Source organism: Pseudopodoces humilis, chromosome 2, assembly GCF_049639895.1.
Source record: "Pseudopodoces humilis isolate 2021_Gansu_Grassland_sample_001 chromosome 2, ASM4963989v1, whole genome shotgun sequence".
NCBI classification, from domain to species: Eukaryota; Metazoa; Chordata; class Aves; order Passeriformes; family Paridae; genus Pseudopodoces; species Pseudopodoces humilis.
In genome coordinates this window covers 6,944,524-6,961,131 of record NC_142201.1, presented here as the reverse complement: position 1 = coordinate 6,961,131, position 16,608 = coordinate 6,944,524, and the positions used below count along the sequence as shown (strand labels likewise).

General features: G+C 37.0%; 1 protein-coding gene across 10 annotated transcripts in view; it reads right to left on the bottom strand.

Annotated features, from left to right (window-relative positions):
• CASK (calcium/calmodulin dependent serine protein kinase) overlaps positions 1 to 16,608 on the bottom strand; it is a 190,436-nt gene that overhangs the window by 59,946 nt on the left and 113,882 nt on the right. For 7 of the 10 annotated variants that reach the window (XM_088068968.1, XM_088068969.1, XM_088068970.1 and 4 more), the window contains exons 7-11: positions 14,337 to 14,512; positions 12,121 to 12,243; positions 9,667 to 9,750; positions 8,127 to 8,226; positions 2,987 to 3,004 (exon numbers count right to left, since the gene is read on the bottom strand). In XM_088068968.1, the coding sequence (XP_087925094.1) occupies positions 2,987 to 3,004; positions 8,127 to 8,226; positions 9,667 to 9,750; positions 12,121 to 12,243; positions 14,337 to 14,512 (501 nt within the window). The remainder of the gene's footprint in view (positions 1 to 2,986; positions 3,005 to 8,126; positions 8,227 to 9,666; positions 9,751 to 12,120; positions 12,244 to 14,336; positions 14,513 to 16,608) is intronic. The other 3 variants (XM_014255683.2, XM_088068976.1, XM_005526502.3) reach the window with 1 other exon arrangement.

Genomic DNA, 16,608 nt, shown 5'->3' with positions numbered 1-16,608 from the left:
AGAAGAACTTATAATAACCACTATAATAATAGCATGTTTTTATTAAAGAGACATTGGCAGAATCTAAATCTCTTAGATGTGTAGAACCACATAAAATGAAGTTCATGACACCAGCCACTCATTTTAATCCTTTTCAATCTTATAAACTGCATTTTTTTGATTGGCTTTTCAACTATTTTTGTGTAAATAGGTAAGTAATTGTGTCTTGAAGATTTTACAGTGGTATTTAAATGACTAAGCAAGGCTTTGCTGTCATTTGCAATTTCTCTATATATCACAGCGCAGTCCCTATGCCAGCCGATGTACAATAAACAGAATCTGATTTTTCTCAGCCTCATCTCTTGGCTGCCTTCTCATGGGCAGCTGCTGTAAATGAAATTAAAAAACCAATCCTGGCTCTTAAAGCACAGGTGTTTCAGAAGGCAGGATTTACATTTTACTTTGTGAAGAGGTCTGAGGGTAGTACATCCAGCAAGGAAAGATGAAGAATCACCAGAAATAGTTAAATTTTTGAGAGATCAAATATTAGAATCACAAAATGAAGTCACAGGATACAATTTCATGAAAAAAACAAGCATGAGTATTATTATAAAGTGCAGACCTTCCCACTACTTCAACTGATGTAACTTCTCAGATTTAGAGAAAGCCAGCTGAGCATCAGCTGCTCTTCATCACTTGAAACAACATCTGCAAAAATCACTGGAGTTGAGATGCCTCTGACCTCACACAGTAATTTGTTGCTCTTTGCTGTTCACTGTATTCCAGAGCAACTGACTCTGCAGGAACAGATGACAGCCAAAGCAGGTGTATATATATAACTGTAATAGTTTAAAATAAGGTGGAAGATGTGTGTTTCACATATGCACAGCAGTGTAATTAAAATGTAAGTCAAGTAAACGTTCTTTCCTGCTCAAATTTGAGCTATGTAGCATTTCATGACTTCTTCCTTCTTGGACTGAAAACAAACAGTAAAGTTTAGACACCCTACAAATTTACAAATAAGGTCCTACATACACACAGTTCTGTGAATGCTACTGGGAAGCAAATAAGGCAGTGATAATATAAACAGAACTATATACAATCACTATACATATATAAAACAATCAGGAAGAGTGTAGTAAGAGAACTAAAAAGATGGGGGTTTATGGAGATGATGGTAAAAATTCAGAAAGAAGACAGCTGGTGAAATGTAAGGGTATTGTAATTTACAACTACATTAAAGAAGGTAAGAACATCTAAGGAATACAAGAAAGAAGAGAAAGACATGTACAAATCAGAAAAGGAACTAAATTAAATAGGTGCAGAAAAAAAACAGGGAGAAAGAGACTAAACAAAGGAAAAAAAATAATGGAAAAAAGACAAGAAAAGAAGAGACTAAGGTTCCCAAACAGCAGAAGGAATGTAGAGGACAGACCACATATGGAAAACAGAAAAGGACAGGGGGGAAGGGGAACTGGTGGGGGAGGAGAACAAAGAGGGCAGCGAGCAACTGATGCTTAATTTTGAAGAGAGACTTCCTTTTGTCCTGAACACACAGGGGCACTGTGTCTAGGCTCCAGCTTTCTCATGTCTGCACACCTGGCACCTTCACACAGTTTGTTAACTCTTTTTCCCAGCTACCCTCACTGTAACACCAACCACAGATATGACAGAAGCCAGTCTAGCATGGTGGTAAAGAAATATGCTCGAGTGTTGTTTTTTAGACCAGATCTGTAGCTTACATGTAAGTGCACTCACATGCAACTTAACAAATAAATATTTTAATAGATGAAAGCCCTTCACTATCCCTTCCTTAGATCCTTTCTTCCTCATTACAAAATTGTCAAAAATCCCCCTCCTGACCAGCATGATGGCAACATACTCTTATAGTCAGTTTGCAGAAGTCTCTATGCACAAACAAAAACCCAAAAATCATGACACAGGCTGGGTATGAGGTTTTTTTTTTCCCCTTAAAACTGTTTAAAAATAATACTATCACAAAACTTTTATACCAAAATCCTCAGAACTTTCACTCTCATGTTACTGGACAGGCATTCTGAGATGGAGAAATAGGAAGACAAGGAACAACTTCCCCCACAACCTGTAAAATCAAAAGCAACAACCACAGAATCCATGGCTGTTCAGAAGTGGAGACATGGACACATTCTTCCTGACATGTCCTGATCTAGGACAGAAGTAGTGCTGTTAACCTACAAGTCTTAAAATGCCGCAGGAAACCCCCACTTTTTAAAGTTTGTTTTTGGAGATGCTGAATTGTTTTTGAAATGGTTGTGGTTTGTATCAAAGGATCTAAAATTTCACACCTCCTCTGCTAGTACAGTCTGAAGGTTTTAGAAGTGCTTGTGCTCCCAGCCTCTCACAAAGTGAGCAGCTACCTTGCAGCAGAACCTCCTCCCTACACACCAACAACATTCCTTCACTGAGGAGACACATATTGGATAGTTATTGAAATCAGGTGTATGCATACCCACAGTGCATATGCATAGATCAGGTATCACATCAACACAGAAGGATCAAGGAACTTCATGCAAGCATAGAGCAAGAATATAATATTTGACTAATATTACAGTATATGTTTGGTGGTAGGAAGTAAAAAAAAAGCATTAGTCCATGAAAACAATTTCAGAATGAAAATGCAAAACAAAAATATTGTATGCTTTATTCATTCAATGAAAATTAAATTTTAGTTCAGTTGTTTTGCAAATATTAAATACTGGGAAAAAAACCCAAAACTTGGGTAATTTTAATACTGCCTCTAAATTAGAATCTTCAGTATTCCCTGGAAATCATCCTTCTACTTAATTATACTGTTGATTATGTATTATACTGTAGACAGATTTAGTCAATACCACATAATTTTATTTGAACAGGCAGTATTAAAACTGAAAAGAGCAAAGAAAAGCAAAAGAAAGCGGATTTTTGAACATGCAAAGACACACACCATAGCTGACTGATATGCCTTAAAGGAAAACAAAGGGATACCTACTTTCTGCTGCTAGAAGTCCTAGAAGGAAGGCAGCGTTTGGACAAACAACAAACAGTATGAAGATTTCAGAACAAGCGATTTATAAAGCTGCAACCTAGCAGACTAATTTAGCCACAAAATACTCCCAAAGTGACAAGGATCCCCCCAGTTTTTAATATGGTTTTTCTATGTGTGAAGCAAATGGCATTGGCAGACTGGGATGGCAGGAAAACAAACACTTGGCATTGGGAAGGCAGAACATGGATGCGGTGCTAGAGATCTATTAATACCAGACTTTTCCCAACATTGATTAAACTATTTAAAAAAACTCATGAAAAAAAAGTGATTTTCAGTAAAAAATACTGTAAAAGGTGAAATAATAAAATAATTCAACATATTAAAATGATGCATAGTATCATATTAATATACCTAGTAAGCAAAATTTAGCAATTTTACATTGAAATCAAAAGTTTCAGTGAAAAACGTAATGCAAACCATTTAGAAATACAACTTTCAATTACAGCTTTCAATTAACAGTGTGTTTATGCTCTTTTTTTTTATTTAAACATATCAGAGCAAAGAATCAATAGCTGAAAAATCATAAAGTTAATAATTAAATATTGGAAACACACAAACTGATGATCTCAAAACTGACAGCTGTATTTGTAATACTAACAAAGGAATTAACAATAATTATAAGGTGAATGTACTTTTTTTCCCCCAAGCATTCATGTATTAAAATATTACACAATACCCTTTACAAATATTTACAAAATCAGTGGTAATTTTTGAATAACAAAAATGGTTTTTTTTTCTTACTTATGTTGATGAAATTGATTTGTTTTAAGATACGGGCTTGAACTGACAATATTTCATGAATTCTAAATACCATGAAACAACTAACCATTCTAACCAGTTCAACTACTTCCATGCATGTTGGAAACAGCAAGCTTACAACTTGCTGTCCCTATCTATGCTGTTTGACCTTACTCTGAAAGACTAAAAGATTTAGCTTCATTCCCATTATTATTATCATCAAATTTGAAAATCAAGATCTCATGCTGTTGAAAACTTCTCATTTGACACAACAACAAAGAGCCTGACAAAATAGAACAGGATGAAAATTTCAATTTGCACACATCAATCCTGAGACAAAATACCAAAAAGCATTTGTGAAAATGCTGTGTGTGGAATCTGTGCCTTGCAGTTGGAGAAAACGAGGCAGAAGCACTGAAGGAGCCTCAGTGTGGCTGCTTTGTGTGCAGTGCAAAACTCTGCTTCTACTTTCATCTGCTTCCAGAGTGACCACAGAGCTCAGCACTCACACGAATGCAGGAAGTACTGCAGCAGTGCCACTGCTTAGCACAGGTGCAGGAGCACATTTGGCCACTCAGGCTCTTCTTTTGCTCTGAGGTTTCCCCAAAACACAGCTCGAGGATCCCTTACAGGAATCCAGTGGCAAAAAGCCGCTCTGAAACCTCTTAGTCACAGTTCAGAAATGTGTGCCACAGACCAAGCAATTCCAGCAGACATTAGAGAGTAACATCCTTTAACCAAAAGGTAATGTTTGCTTTAATTAAAAGTTAGGCAGTTTTCCAAACACTATGGACTATCCACTGGCTTAACTCCAGCTTTGACTCGGATCTGAAAATGTGGCTACAAAAAGCTTTTGAAACTATAAAGTTGCAAAAAACCTCTTCAATTTATCAGTTTTTCTAACTGCTGGCCTGAAAATGTAACCATTTTGAATCTACTTAACACTCCATATGAAACAGTCCTCAATTCAGCTTCTCAAGTCAAACCTCAAGAAGCAAAAGGAGGAAAAATTAAAAGCTTTCATGGTGGTGATGTTCATTTCCCAGCCTGAGGCACTGTTATGAAAACACTTGAAAACTGTGTCTGTACACTCTGCTAGGGGACAAGTGGCCAGCATATGACAGAAGGAGAGGAAATCCTGTCTGGAGCTGATGAACAATCAGGAGGTAGGAGGGCCAGGCCCTGGGCAGGAAAGGGGAGGGAGGCAGATGGGGAAGGCCAGCAGAAAGCAAACACTTTGAATTTCCCTGGCACTTTATGTATTTCATGGTCCACTTTCCTGGGCCGCTTTTTCTCCTGTGACAGATTTAGCCTTCAGGGCTGCTGATTGCTAACTTCTGATTTATGTTTGTTTCAGCATATTAAAACTATCCAAAACATTTGTTGTCTTGGGGAATACACATTTTACAATGCCCTGAAGACAGGCAACCTGAAAATCAAATGTTTTACATTCTAGAGAAGACCATTTGCAGAAAGCTTGTCAGCTGAGCTGCTTGGTGGCTTTACTGGGGAAGTTACTGAACATAGACTGTCAGCAATAAAGCAGCATTGTAGTTTGAATGTATTTTAAAAGGTTTTATCACACTCAAAATTCAGCAAGACTGGTTTCTGCCATGTTACCCACAGGATGATAGCAAGATTAATTCAAGTTCTTCAGAGGATGGTTGATGACAGAAGAGGAAACAGACTACCCAGTGGTCAGTAAGTGGTTGGAACCAAGAGTTGTTAATACTGTACAAAGGAAAGGAAGATGTGTACAGAAAAAAACCTGGTTGACCTTAAACAAAATTTCTCTGTTCATTCCCATCTAATTTAGCTATGCAATTTGCAGACTATCACTGGAAAAGAATATCTTTTGTGATTCTGCATCTACAAAAGTCATCTGACTTGCTGCCTTCAGTGCCTTCCTATCCCAGGATAATACTCTGGTAGCTCAGGAAGATGCTCCCGGGTTCCAGCAACACCAGGTTTCCAAACTGAACTTTGAGGAAGAACACCTCTAAATTGAGGGAAAAGAGAGAACTGAAATTTACTGTTTCTGTGTTTGGAAAGCCCTGGAAGACAGGAAATGCAATTTACATAACCTCATAGGAATCTATTATTTCTGTATATTTATCTCTGTAGGAGTTCTGTATTTGCCTGTTTTTGACAAACCATTTAATTACAATGAAAAGCCTCATGAAATTTTATGGGAGGAATAATTGGCAACCACATCTAAAATATTGAATGCTCTTCATTAAGAGTTTATGATCTGGAATAACATTATGAGATATTAGGAAGGAAACTTAAATAACCTTAAGATAATCAAGTTTCTACTGCAATTCTTGAGTTTTATGTTTAATTTCTCCAAACTAGTTTGGTTTAGCATCCTCACAAGAACATCCTACAAGCTAGAAATATTTGAAAATATTATTAGTGTACTTCTGAAGAGGAAACAAAATAGATTTTCGTATCTAGGAATTTAAGAAGCTGAAAGAGTTGTAGAGTCTTTTCTTGCAAGGCTCAGTGTTCGGTATTAAATATTTTATCAGCTGAAGTAGTGGGTCAGAGAAATATAATGAAAACGACCCACTCAGCATAGTTTCCTGATCACTGTGATCCCCCATCAGAGTCTGATCAACAATGTCAGGTTAGAGAATAACTTTGCTCTCCTGAGAATTCAAAGCTTTTGTTTCATTTATTTCAGAGATTAACACAAGCTAACAATGGATCCAACAGAGATATTCTGTACAATTTACATGTGCACTGGGTTCGAGTATTCTCTGAGCAGAAAAAAATAGAACTTGGAACTTTCCTGTATAGTGATATCTGCAATTACATCACTCTGAGGAAGACACATGTCCTGTTGATGTGAGACTGAAACTGGAAAGCAGAACTGCTGTTTCCAGATTAGGAAAGTTGCCACTGCCAGTCATGCTGGTGGCCATTCACCACTGAAATGGGGGAAGTCGATGGAAACAAAAATTAAGGCACTGCAAGGAGTTCTAGGTGAAGCAAAACTGACTTTTTCTTTAGAAGAATAGGTGGTCCTGAACTGCAAGTACAAGTATCCAAAAGTTGTCTGGCTGAACTTAAGCCATGAGGCTTTGATTTATTTGCAATAAATTGGCAATTTGCAATAAATGATCTGAGATTCTCATTGATTTCTAAGGGAATTATGAACAGTGTTCATGTCTAAGGATGAGGCAATCTTTTAACTTTTTTAGTACTAGAACTTGGATTCCAAGAAAAGAAATTGGAGAATTTCAACCAAGAAAAGTTACCCTCATTCTTATGGGACATATAATTCTTATATTAATGACATTGAAATAATTTCTATTAATTACTTGCTTATATGAAATAGAAGGAAAGAAATAATTAATATATGCAGTCAATACATAATTTTATCACCTATAAAAATATTGGGACAGAGAATTATCACACAGGAAATCAACACATACAATTTAGTTCCTGAAATGTCTTCTAGAAAAGTCAGTATACAGCTAAAGTATTCTGCCAATACTCCTAAGCTGTTTAGAAAAATTAAAGACAGTCCTTTTTCTCTGTCTCTGGTTTTCTTAAAGGCTCATTTAAATTGATCCTAAATCCTAGTTTTAGATCAGACAGACCAACCCAGGCTTTTGCACTGCAAATATTTTGAGCAATGCTATGTCAAAATTAAGATACATAATTAAGACAGGGCTGTGTTAGTTTAGAGATTGACAGGTTATTCAAATTTCTGAATATGGGCTATGGACAAAAGGACTCCCTGAGTAAGGTCACTGTCCCATCCAAGGCATAGGTCACAGCACAAGTATTATCTTCCCCTTTGAGGTATGCTGGGAGGTCCCTGAGTACATGTATTATCTCTCTCTTAAAATTTGGGGGTCAGAAATACTGTCCAGTGTGCTTTAAACAGGACAAATCTTAATAACATTGTTCTCTAAAACAAGTCAGGAGACTTTGGTACATAAGGGCCTCTTTTTATAAATAACTATTACTAAGATATTAGAGCTTTGCTCCTGCCTAAGAATTCAAGACAAAATTTCACTAAGCTTTTATACTCCAATAATATAAAGAGATATGTGAGATCATAACATTATTTGTAAATAAATGCACATACATGAAAAAAATAAAAAAAAAAAATCAGAATTTCTGTAGAAGCTTAAAACTGTGGCAAGATTTTCTCTTCATTTTTGCCAGTTGTGAATGCCACTGTGACTGAAAATTATTTATCCTTTCACATGTAAATGTTAACTTAAGAGTCAATTTTTGGAATCTCAGTAAATTAGTAAACATGTGGTATTCTGGTCAGTACAGACTTAAGACATGCTGGCTGCAGGAAACAGACTTTCAGTTAAAATACCTGAGGAGGTGGGGTCTTCAGAGAAGTCTGGCAGCTCTTCAGGGGGGTCACCATAGAAGGAGTTGAATTTGTGGCTTGACACAGCTGCTAGTACTGCCCCCTGAATAAAAACACCCACACAGTCTCAATTACACAAAGAAGGATAATTAAACATTTCCAGACACCTTGGATCACTCAATCTCCTGAGGTCTCTTGTGTGTTGACCTTTTCAGTGAAGAGCAAATAACTTTTCCAGTCTTCAGCTCTGCCTCCCTTTCATCAGTGACCATATCTCACAGAAGAGCTGGTCATACACTAATAAACAGTAAAAATATTCTTTGCAAGAGGATTCATCAGAGCAGTTCTTTATGTGAATGCATTTTGAAATAATAACTGTGAGGCATAAATTCACATTGCAGTACAATGTAAACAAAATAACTAACCTCTTTATCTTTTCCTCTTACTTAGACTGAGTGAATTAGCAGGAATAAAAATTCACTCTTTAAAGCAAAACACTTCGTTTTTATTTTAGAAATTGTCATAACTTGACACCGACAGCACTAGAATACTTTGACACCCATAATGCATCAATATAAAAATAACAGAGTTATACAGACAGTTGCAGAGTCCCAGAATGAGTGTTACAGAGAATTTACAAACCTAGAAAAATGCTTACCCGCTCTGACATATATATAATTATTCGAGTAAATTGCACTTTAATCACTGAGGTTTTAATGCCTCACAGTTATGGAAGCATGGACAAATTTAACGAAGCATACTGCAGAACAGTGCTTTGGATAAAATGGCATAAAAAAAAAAATTTAAAAAAAAGGTATAAAAGCTCAGGAAACTAAATATAGAGGCCTCCCCAGGAAGAAATCTGGGAAATACCTGAAATTGCATCTAGAACAGGAATCAAAATGTACTAGATAGCATTTTTAATGGAAGTATTACCTAGACATACAAACCACCTAAGAAAAAGAGCTGTTCATGAATTGTGGCAACTGTGCATCCTCATCATCAGCTACATGAAATTTTTGCAAAGCAGCAGCTCAGTGTGAATACCTGATTCTGATTTATTACAAATTGTAAAATAGCCCATGAACTGTACTCCATGTTTGTGTCATAATTTTGTGATCCTTTCCGTGAATACAGAAATGTTTATGTTAAAGACTCCATGACATTAAAAATTACTGTTCCTTTTATAATAAAAATATAACACAATAATAACAGAAGTGATTGCACGATTCTCTCCAGTAATTCATATTACACAGAATTACTGAATTGACTGAAGATGGAGACCTCATATACACCTTGGTTGTTACCAGACAATTTGCACTGAAATTTGAAAACCATGCACTAAGAAAGAAAGAAAGAAAGGACAAACAGCCTTTCTAAGACATCATTTCAATAAACATCTGTGAAGGCCTGTTGCAACTTTTTGTTTTACTGCCAACTTCAAAGCATGGATTTCTCTTAGCACTTTTTAAATTAATCAGGTATCACACAAAATTATAGCTGTGTAATTAATTATACTGTTTTAACACTACATTCAGTTTACCTTTAGTTTTCGTCTTGCATTGAATTTTCTCAATTGTTCTACTGTTTCTGGAAGATGAATCTTGTATGCATAGCGATCTCTCTCCTTGAAAAACCCCACAAAAAACAAACCAAAAAAACATTAAATACAAGCTTTTAGTATCCTCTTGACACTAAGAAACCAGACTAGAAAAGTACCAGCTCATAAATATCCTAAGGAGAATGAGGACTTTTTCGCAACTTAAGGAAAACTTCAAGAACTTAAGAGGGATTCAAGTACTTTGACAGAACTCTTAACTTGGGCCAAAGATGTTTTCTTTTTGCAGTTGTTTCCCACCTTGCAGTAAGACCCCAGTCCTTTGTTTTACTGTTGTGCTGTCAGTCTGTGTCTAGCACTGAACTTTGAAGCTGGCAAGCAGAAAGTAGTTCTGCTTTTTGGAATTCACAAACCTCAGTGAAGCAACATGCTCAAGCACTCTTTTACAGGGTTCTGGATACTTCAGGTAAGTTTGGGAGGTGGGGTACATGTCCAACAGGGCAGGAAGTGCTAACCCAACGCCAGTCAGGGGATGGTACAGGAAGAATTCTCCATTGCAGGTGCAGATGAAAAATTTGCCAATGAACAATTGCAGTGACAGAAGGGACAAAACTTGCAGCAGCCAACTAACTTCTCCCCCTGAAGCTACATAAAATCATTCATTTAATGTGTTTATCACATGCTTCTCCTGAATCAGAGTGAAATCACAGCACTATCTCTATGGCACTAAAGAGGTCTGTGCCTCATGCTGCATTTACTCCTATCTATAAATGGTTTAGAAAGTTCTGAGTCAGCAGAGAAGGCAGTTTATTGTAGGCAAAACTGAGAGGACTGACTGGTAGAATGCCTGTCCTGAGCTTGCAAATAAAGTTGTCGTACACTAATCCATGTGACTTCCAACCAGTAACAACTTGATCAGAAAGAGACCACAGATGCCAAAAGTGCAAAGCTGCACAGGCTGCTTTTTTCATCTGATTACATGCACATTACAGAATTGTCTTTTTTAACAAACCTAATTAGCTCAGTTGCTCAAAAAACAAAAATTACAGGTTTTCTACCAAAATGACCCTCAACCAAACTCTAGGTTCGGCATCTCAATGTGGATATGCTCCCAAAGTGAAGAAAAATTCCAGTTACCAGCAGATAAAAGCAGATCACCTGTATTTGTATGATATTCTGGGATTCCAAAATAATGGTGTTCATTTCCATACTCTTCGATATTTTATACACTGTGTATGACCCAGATGAACAGGCAGAACTTGGCCTCTTTTTGAGTGGAATGGCTTGAACCTGCAGTTTCCCAGCACCCAGATGACCTGCCTTAACCACTGTCATTTCTGAGAGGTGGACACTCCTGACCCTGACCTCCTCTAAAAATTAGACCATTCTGCAGCTTGGAATACAAGAATCAGAGGCAGAAAGAGAGCAGAGAAGTGGAAAAACAACTCCATTCACTGGTGGTTACACCATTAACTTAGAGGTAGAAGACTATATGATCCTGTTCTTCCCACGTTCTTTCTTTGTGGGTTTCTCTTTGTCTCATGTAGAGCATGAAGAGAGTCCAGCAGCAGACACCAGATTAGCCCCCTTTCAAATTAAGTGCCCTGTTTAAGCTGATGATATTATGACTCTTTCTACCCTGGACACCCACTATAGAAAAGAAGCAAAGGATAACTAAGAAAATAGTTAATTCATCACCTTCTGCCAAAGAAAATACAATGCTCTGAACCAGTACTTTTCACTTTTTAGTTCTTCAGCACAACCCATCATTCTCCAACCCCAATGTTTAGCACAGACTAGTGATGGACTGCTGAGAAGCTACAGGCGTATTTTCTTCTGCTCCTGTTGTAAACCTTCAGTGTGCAGCAACTGCTCTTCCACTGGCTTAAAGTGTGTTGTAAATTCTGCCATCACTGAAAAATAGTTTGATTACCAGATGTCATATAATTTTACGCAGTCACAATGGCCTTGGAGCAACACTCCACCATTTCCTTCCCTTTTGCTGGGATATTTTCAAGTATTTAATGTAAGGAAACAGCACAGCCCAGTAGCACAACCTACAGCAGCAGAGTGCATGGCTCTCTGAGTAACAGGAAAGAGGTTTAGATATGACTGAGTGAAAAGGACATCAGAAATTACTTCTCTGAAGTTTGAGAGCCACAGAAAGACACCTTAACACCACCTTTAAGCTTCATATTATACAGCCCTACTCCCTGCACTCTGGTGCTGCTGAAGATGTTCAACTGAGTTTGCTTTTAAGCAAAAGTTTAAGCCTGGCAATTCTAAAAATCTCAGGCTCAAATCCTCCGAAGCATTTAAAGCACATTATCCCACATTTTGTACAGTTCATGTCTACTTTGACAAGCTCAGGAGAACAAAGAAATACATATTTTTATCCCTTGTACAGGAAACTAGCACGTAAACAGCTGCTTTTACTACCTTTAACCAGGGGTGATTCAGTGCTTCATACACTGTTATCCTTTCTGCTGGATCCAGCATAAGCATGCGGCGCACCAGATCTTTGGCACTTTCAGAAATATGGCTCCATTGCCTAGGATTCATCTGATTATGAACAAGAAAAAAAATTAAATTAGTGATAAGGATGTAGAAAAGAACCTAGTGTTTATGTAAAATTATTGCAGAGACTTAACAGTGCTTGGTGCTAGAAAACATTTCCAAGTAATGAATGTAAAAGAAATTTCTTCGAAGTTTTTTAATAACTTGTAAAAATTGAACATTATTTGCTACTGAAACGGCACAAAATTTGAAAACATAAACCCTGACATGTCCTTAGTACTATGTTATAATCACAGTATAATTTCTGTCTGGTCTACATTCTGCTCAAATCAAAGTGACCATTCACTAGATAAAGCAAAAAACAATTAAGCTCTGTTTAACTGTTAATTATGTGTATAATAAATGCAGAAATGAAATCTACTCTTGAAATCAATATATGACATGAGAATTTATCTGTTTCAACCCACAGTTTCACAGCAGTGATTCTGGGTAAGAAGGGACTAAAAGAATGTCTGTTGCAAACTACTCTGGTCCTGTCCTGAAGGTGCTATGGACAATGGCTCTTCCCAATAAATTCCTTTCAACTTCACAACAGGAAAAGTTTTTCCACTAGGAAAGCATAAAAGGATAAGACAATACCAGGAATTGTAACACTTTCAGAGCAGAACTACATCTTCAGGAGATACAACAGGAAGGATGATTCAGAATATATTTTCATTTTGTGCATATATGCAGGTTTGTGCCCAACCAGTGAAAATGATGTACTCCTGATAAAACCATACCAAAGTAAGAAAATTCTTTATGCGATATAAAGGATTGTATCTTTAAGATATTGATAGTATTTCTTTAATTTATGAAGAAGCTAAGTTTTATTAGATGATAGCTAACTTTACAAAGTACTAAATGCAAATTCAAAATTATAACCAGACTCCTTTCAATGTTACGTTCTGATCATTTAAACAGGTTCATTTTATTTAAAATCAGTTTTTACAAAAAATGATCACTTTGAATCGGGGCACTCAGCAACATTATCTGGCTATGAAATGCACATTTAAAGCTGCCATTCATAATTTCTTTTTCAGCTCTAATGAAATGAAGGTAATTGCAAATTTGACAGGATTTTCACTGAATAGACAAATTATTGTGGAAACAGGAACGGAAAAAGAACTAAGAAGACACAATGTGCTGGCTGTAACTTTTTTTTTTAAAAAAGAGAAGTTAACTAGTATCCTTCCAGAAGGTTTTAGCTGCTTACGAGATTCCATAAAGAAATCTTACATAAAGTGGAACATCTGTCAGTCTGTGCAATCCCAAAACTAGTGCCATGAAGAAATGCTGCTGTTTCTAGGATTATAAAATTTAAAAAATGAAATACATGCTCCAGACCAAGCACAGTAACACTGCTGTCACTTACATTCTAGCAGGCTATTAAGGTGATATAATAAATCAGACTATCAGACAGCTTTGGGAGTTTCCATCTCTAATTTGCTAATGCAGAACTCTTGTATGACCTTGGTTTCAAAGTACAGCAAAGCTGATGTTGGACAAACCCGCAGAAACAGTGAAGTTGAAGCTTTAAATTTGTCTCCACAATGGTCTGTGTGCTGAGAAGCTGTGAGAGCTTCTCTTGTGTGCACACTGATGTGCCCTTGGTTGCAAGTGGCTCCTTTTGAATCAACAGCTGCATTTTACTGCACACTGTACTAAGAAGAAAAATGCCTGCCTGCATTTGTAAAATGACATGCATTTTGTTTTAAATCAAGGCAATATAATGATGTTTATGACAGCTCTGTTAGTTGATCAAAAAATTTAAGCAGTCCATAAATCTGAGGTTGCAGTATGTTCTTCACAGCTAAACCTCTTGCCTTCCTGCTGGGCTCAATGTACAGTTAGGAGCTGGTTGTAGCACCCATTTATTATTTCATCTGAGTAAATATTTTCATATTCTATTTCCTAGCAATGATACAAAACTCATCAGGCACAAGGCACACCGGGGAGGGAAAATCATCTCTCTACCTGTGTGACAGATTTCCATAAGCTTTAAATTTAAGTCAAGCTAAATATAAAAATCAGCTTCCAGAAATTTTACCAACAGGGCTCATCTCACTGGAAAAGGATTCATGTATGCTGTCATTTACCTTGTATTTGCCTTTAATAATGCCTTCAAATAATCTTTCCTTGGTTCCATAAAAAGGCAAACAACCGCTTAGCAGGATAAACAGGATCACACCACAACCCCAAACATCTACAGGCTTCCCATATGGTTCTCTTTTTACCACTTCTGGAGCCATGAAGTGAGGTGTTCCTACACGTCCTAAATGGAAATAAAAATAAATTGAGTCAAAGTGATGTGTGTCAAACATGGAAATAAATAATATCAGTGCATTAAACAAAAACAGTTTTAATAAATTTTGTTCATGGTTTAAAGCTTAACACAATTTCTTTTTCCTAAATTTTATATATTTATATATATGCAGTGAGATAAATCAGCATTTTCTCTTTTGCTTCATTTTTACTTCTATAAATTGAGGAATATTCTACCCTAGCTGGCAGACCGTAAGAGCATTAAGACTCTTCAGTGAAACTTGCCATATAAAAGTAAACCCATCAATTTGGAAAATCTTTGAAACAGGAATTATTCAGAGAGCAAATCAAAGATACTGAAGAGTTCTAGTCCACACTTGTAACTTGAAAAAGCTACATCTAATTGGCAAGAGCAGAGTTTGGTCTGACGCTCTGCCCATACCTTGGCTGGTCTACTGAAACTGCCAACAAAAATGCAAAATGCCAGCATATGTGTTATTAATTTATTTGAAGAGGGCAGTATCTTACTGCAGATGAAAAGATAATGCTAATTTCTTTCACAGACTGCTTTCATTCAGTTTAATTAATGTTTTCCCATGAAAACAAAATGAATTTAGTACCAACTGATTTTTGAGCAGATAAAACTGATTAGAATAACTTAATTAAATTTCTATGTAGCACATTAAGCCAAATAAAAGCAACAAACATTTTACCTCTCCTTTTAAATGTTTCCCATTGTAAAGAGTTTTATTTCTATTGCAAAAATTAAGCTTGGAATGCTCAGGTTATCACTGACACAAACACTGAAGTCTTTGGACTATCTTGGTTCTACTAAGTACCAAGAGAAGAAACAGAACATCAGTGTAGCAAACTGTCACCACTAATACCCCTTCATAAATTACTCTTCCTTACTGCAGTGTATCTCAGAGGCTCCATTCCAGGCTTGCAGCACCTGTTGGTTAGGAGAGCCTAAAATGCAGCCCAGAAAATCCGAGGCGTTTGCAGGGCACATATTTAACTCAGTTTTGTCTTTGTAAAGAGACTCTTACTTGATTAACCTGCTCACCCTCTGCATGGGAGTCAGCTAAGTCACAGCATGGGGAACAAACACCTGGGAGACTATTTAGAAGTAGCTTCCTCAGTAAAGACCATCATTTGTTCATCCCACCTAATGCAGGAATATGGTCTGACCATATTGTTAATTAGTCCTTTTTGCATCTAAAGGATTAAAATATTGTCAGAAAGACAGCAGCTTTTTAACCATACTCTTAAGAAGAAACATCACCATTGTCAAACTTCTTCTACATGGTTTTCTGTTAAACCTTTTCATTCCCACTTTATCAGGGAATTCCTCTATTCCAAATAAATGCTGGGGATCTGTCTGGGACAGAGGGATGTTGCCTCATCAGTAAGCTAGACTGGCATCTTAAAAAGTCCCTGTAGTCCAGGCTGACCTGACAGCAAAGGGCAGCTCCTTCCTCAGCTAAAAAAGAATAAGCCATCAAGATGCTGCAAAAGTCCAGCTCATCCCTCATATCACAGGGGGAGGATGAAGGATGTTTAGTCTGGACAGAGTAAGAGATGCACATGGGGAAAGATGACTCATTCTTCTTGTGGGCTGTACACACTTGGTAGGTGAATGGAGTAATTTCAGCTTGACTCAGAAACCTCAAAGCCAAATATTCAAGATCTCATATATGAGGTAAAGAATTATCTCCTTAGATAACCCTCTCTCTTTTAGATGGCTGGTGGTAGGGAAGACAAGGAAAATTGAAATCATGTACACATCCAGTATACGTAAGTTGCTGTGATTTTTCCTAAAGAAATTATATCCATAAAGTTTCATCACTTTTTTCCCCTCTGGATGCCATCATTGGTGACAGGAAAAGAATCAACATTTCTAGCTCTGTATCAGGCTATGCCTGTGCATAAGCAGCAATACCAGCCTGTTCAAAGAGCATTTTTCTATCCCTTAGACAGCTCATGTGATGTTTGTGGTGTGCCTAACACTGACTGGAAACCTTTAACTCAGGGGATCATCAGAGACCACAGAGCAGCCTGGCTTACCCAAGTCTTGTTTGTCTCAGTGAGACTTAGGTTTAGAGG